This window comes from Terrapene carolina, unplaced genomic scaffold (genome assembly GCF_002925995.2).
Source record: "Terrapene carolina triunguis isolate 2854851 unplaced genomic scaffold, T_m_triunguis-2.0 Scaffold674, whole genome shotgun sequence".
Taxonomy (NCBI): Eukaryota; Metazoa; Chordata; order Testudines; family Emydidae; genus Terrapene; species Terrapene triunguis.
The window spans coordinates 30,343-35,341 of NW_020665025.1; the positions used below are offsets into that span (position 1 = coordinate 30,343).

At 47.1% G+C, this 4,999-nt stretch overlaps 1 protein-coding gene across 1 annotated transcript in view; it reads right to left on the bottom strand.

Moving 5' to 3' along the window:
- The window catches only part of ART1 (ADP-ribosyltransferase 1), a 14,232-nt gene extending 9,233 nt beyond the window's left edge, over nt 1-4,999 (bottom strand). Inside the window, exon 1 of the mRNA XM_026659755.1 lies at nt 4,892-4,999. Coding sequence (XP_026515540.1) covers nt 4,892-4,999 — 108 coding nt within the window. The remainder of the gene's footprint in view (nt 1-4,891) is intronic.

Genomic DNA, 4,999 nt, shown 5'->3' on the forward strand with positions numbered 1-4,999 from the left:
CCCCCCCCTTATTGTGGGCTGATCGTGCCAACCCGGTTGGGTACATTGGGTCTGCCCGGCCGGCTGAAATTTACCCAGACCCAGCAAAACCCCTTCCCAAAGTGCCATAGTACCCTCTCTCAAAATAGACCAAGGAAGAAATTAATCACCTCCTTAATTTAGCTAATAGTTTTGTTTTTTTTTAATTTAATGGAGATATCCTATCTTCTAGAACTGGAAGGGACCTTGCAAGGTCATCAAGTCCAGCCCCCTGCCTTCACTAGCAGGACCAAGTACTAATTTTGCCCCAGATCCCTACGTGGCCCCCTCAAGGATTGGGCTCACAACCCTGGGTTTAGCAGGCCAACGCGCAAACCACTGAGCTATCCCTCCCCCCCAATTTAAATAAATAAAAGGGGCGTTAGCCAAAAAAGCCCACCCTCCTTGCTAAATTGGTAGTAAAACAATGCCTGTGCCCATGAAAAAAAAAGTGAACCAGCAAGAAAAAAGAATCGGGCCCAGACAAGCAGGCAACCACAGTTTGAGGAAGTTAAAAAAAAAAGAAAGTAAAAAGTTAACTCTGTAGTTACTGAAGGAAACTAAACAGTAAAACTATGTACAAATGTTAAAAGAAGGTGTTATAAAAAGAAAATTCTTTGTTTCTTTGCAGCCATTCCTTTGGGAATGTCTGTAAATAATCCAGGCAAAAGGTTATTTAAGTAAAATCATTTGACTATAAACAAGTTAGTCAAATCTGCTAAAAAAAACCCCACTCCTGGTTTGTACAATCTTTGTTTTATAAGTTTAGAATTGGTGTTGTTTTAAAATCGTAAAGCCAAAAAATACTTTTGCCAAACAAAATAAACTAGTGGTGTTTAATTTTGGTATTTAGCATTTAATCCTTAAGGTAACTTAATGCTTTCAAAAGACCACTCCCGATCAAAAGACTGAACTCAGCCCTCATAAATTTCTAACAGGATCATCTGATGTAACTACCAGCAGTGCCTTGCTGGCCCTGGCTCAAATGGACATTTATTTAATAAATACACAATGCTTAATTGTTGCCAGGCACTAACAAAATGTGTTGGGTCTTTTTATATACAGCAGCCCTGCCACTCGCTAAAACCAAAAGACTGTGTCTACACGGAGGTCCATCAGCGAGAAAACGCCCTGGCCCCGTGCTGAAAGACCCTTATCAAGTCCTGTTAATTAACACTGCTGCAAAGTGCTAAGAATTGATTACCTGCCCGTGCGTCTCACTGTAACGGCTCTCCGACTGATGATTGGTCTATCTTTCCTTCTGACGTTGTTGCTCCTTCTGGACAGCAGGAGTGAAGGACAAAGTAAACAGCTGGTAACCTCTCCTTTGTCCGCTGACAAACCCACTGGATTTTGCTAAGAAAACAACCTCTCCACCTGGGGACATCATAAAGCCTCCAACCAAGCAAGGTGATTGTGCTAGTAACCCCCCCCTTGCTGCCTCATTGCCGGACAGCTAAGTGAACTAAGACTACGAAATCTCAAAGAATAGCTTGCGGAAGCTAGCCAAAACTACCCGAAGATGAAACTTTTAATATTTCTCAGCCTCTCCTCCTTAACGAACTTAGGGTGGGGAGGGAGGAAGGGAAAAGTAATTTTTTTCTCTCTCTAAATCTTAGCCAATTAGTAGCCTCTAATTTAGCCTGTCCCATGTTGTAATCGTATTACCTAAGCACAGTTACTTCAGGTTCAGGCTGAAGTTGGTAAATTGCATGTCATTTCCACCCTTAGTTCAATAACCCAAAGGTTGCTAACAGAAATGGTATTAAATATCACCGGTGCTGCAAAGGCATTCCAGTGGAACTTGGCATGTCCAAAAGTTCATAATTTCCTAAACAACCAGTTAATGACCATTTCAAAGTAATCTCGAGCACCAGGCCTGGCCCACTGCCCTTGCAGACACCTCGAAAGTACCATCTAATCTGTGGCCATAAAGGCACACGGAAAAGCATGAACAATCGCAGTGCTCCTTCCAAGCATACAGGCCGGTCGAAAGAATGTGGGCTCCTGCATACCAAATCCTGCCAGGTCCGTAGAAAGAATGCATGTAAAATTAAGTAATTCACCAAAACATTTTAAAAAAAATAACCCACCTGGTATGACTGACCGAATAACAAGTCTGGACTCAAGAAAGTTCAGTACGCGCTGAAAGCTGGGACCAAGGTTGTAAGCCCACTCAGTGTCAGTACCCCTAGCATCAACTCCCTTAAACAGGCCGGCACCAACCTCGGCACTCCCGAGCTGGCCAGTTCACAATTCTCAGCCGTGTCCAGCAACAATTATTGCCCTATGCACCCCGCAAAAACGGATCTTGGTGATGCCTTCTTGGCATCAGAGGAGGGAGATTGTGGGGAAAATGGGCCTGTCTGACCCCCATTTGCACCGACCATGAAATCAACATGAACTCGCCTTACAAGCCGCAAGCCTGAACCAAACTAAGTATTGTGTTCTCTGACAGTGACAGTCAGGGTTTGACCAGAGGAGGGAGGGGGGCCGGGGAAAAGAGAGGATGGAAAGTCCCGGCGACTGCAATAATAGCGTGTGTGTTTATGACTGGTGAAATATAATAACCGCTTGTGTAAAGCAATAAGCATTAAGTAACTAGCTAAAATGATTAATTATGCCCAGGGCCGATGCTACCATTAAGGCAAACTTGGCGGTTGCCTAGGGAGCCAAGATTTGGGGGAGCCAAAAAGCGGTGCCCCCAATTTTTTTTACAGCGGTCGCCGCTCCACTTCTCCCGCCTCCCAGGCTTGCAGCGCCAATCAGCTGTTTGGCGCCACAAGCCTGGGAGGGGAGGAGAATTAGAGCGGGGGCGGCGTGCTCGGGGAGGAGGCGGAGCAGAGGTAAGCTGGGGTGGGGAGCTGCTGCATGGCTCCCCGGGGGGGGGGGGGCCTCAGGGGGGGGGGGGGGGGGCCGGGGGGGGGGGGCCGGCGGGCGGGGCGGGGGGGCAAGGAGCTGCCGCAGGGCTTGGGGGGAGGCGCAAGGTGTCCTTGCACCGGCCCTGATTACGCCTCTTCTTAGCTTTTTGTGTATCTATGTCCCCCCAATAGCATAAAACCCCATTGTGTCACTGTACCCTGCCTGGAACATTTGAGTAACAGGCACCCCAAATGATGCAAAGTAATGACAGTATCGGAAACCACCAAGAAGCCCTCCACTCAATTTGCATCCTGTTCTGGGAAGATTGCAATAGAGTTCCGGGAAGAGCGGAAAGACCCTAACTCTCCTATTCCTATCAATGACGTGTAACGTGTAATATGTTTGCGGTTTTCGGCTTTAAAAAGGCAAAGTGTACTGCAAATCAGGGGAGTGGTTTCTAACTGCTACCCCCAACGCGTTGGTATGTATTGCAATAAATGGGCCTCAGGCTTGAGTCTCTGATCAAAATGATGCGTGGGTGACTTTTTCCACAACAGGCCAGAGAAGAGCAACAAAAATGATTCAAGGTCTAGAAAACGTGACCTAGGAGGGAAGATTGAAAACATTGGGTTTGTTTAGTCTGGAGAAGAGAAGACTGAGGCGGGACAGGATAACAGTTTTTAAGTACATAAAAGGTTACAAGGAGGAGGGAGGAAAAATTGTTCTCCTTAACATCTGAGGCTAGGACAAGAAGCAATGGGCTTAAATTGCAGCAAGGGCAGTTTAGGTTCCTAACTGTCAGGGTGGTTAAGCACTGGAATAAATTGCCTAGGGAGGTTGTGGAATCTCTGTTATTGGAGATTTTTAAGAGCAGGTTAGACAAACACCTGTCAGGGATGGTCTATTCTAGATAATACTTAGTCCTGCCATGAATTCAGGGGACTGGACTAGATGACCTCTCGAGGTCGCTTCCAGTCCTACGATTCTGTGATTCTATCACTCTATAGCTGACCTTTCAGTCCTTATCCTCAAAGGAAACCTGCACAACACTTTCAAAAGACAAGCCTGGGAGCTTAAATTCATTACTCTGCTAGACACTAAAACTCATGGCCTGAGCAGAGATGCTGGATTTATGGCTTATTACAAGGATCTGTAACCCGCTCACCCCCTCTTTTTGTCCTGTGACTGCAGAGGTGTTAACGGGCCACTTCAACTTGAATGGGCCCTTCCACTATGTGCTAACTACTGCAACCCTTCCACCTGGCATTATGCTGTGACACGCTGAGGACCCTTCCCAGCCCTGAAGATCTGTGTGGCTGGAAAGCTTGTCTCGCCAACAGAAGTTGGTCCAATAAAAGATATGACCTCACTCAGCATGTCTCTCTAATACCCGGGGTCAGCATAGCTACAACTACACTGCATACAGGAAAACTCCCATGCCTTTGTGTCTCCTGCGCACATCCCATTGTACAGCCCCTTCGTTTAGAAAACTCCGGTTCTACAAGTGTGTTTGGGCGTTCTCTGAGACTCTGATCAAATCAAGGTCCATCTGCATTAAACACCTTCATGCAAGACAGACACATTTCCTCAGCTAGTGCACGACTGTACTTTATTGGGCTGCGAAGTGCGTGGGCCCTGTGCAACCGCAATACAAACAGTCAGCAAGTTGGAATACAAATATTCCACTTGTGGAAAGAGAGAGAGGCAGCAGCGGAGTGCTCCGAGGGCCTCTCCATCGAGATTAAAACCCTTATCATGTCACACTCCCCTGCAACCCTAAATAACACCCTGACAGGTGCGGAACAGTCGGAACAATCGACAGGTTGATTTCTGTCTTAGCCGGCCCAGGAAATACTTACAACAGTTTCTTGGACAAGTGGAGTCATAAAATTAAAGCCCTGATTTAATACCGTCCTTCCCCGGCCGTTAAAAAGTTCACTTTGGGCTGGGGGCTGAAACTGACAAGGTTTCTGGTCTGGCCGGCTGAGCTGGAAGAAGTGAGAACTTTTACCTGGGTTCTCCTTGCCCCAGAATCAGGCAGGGAATAATTGGGGCGTCTCTGCTTCCCCCAGCTCCTGTGGCGTAGCGGCTGCTCTTCGCTCTGGGGCCCTGTGGACAT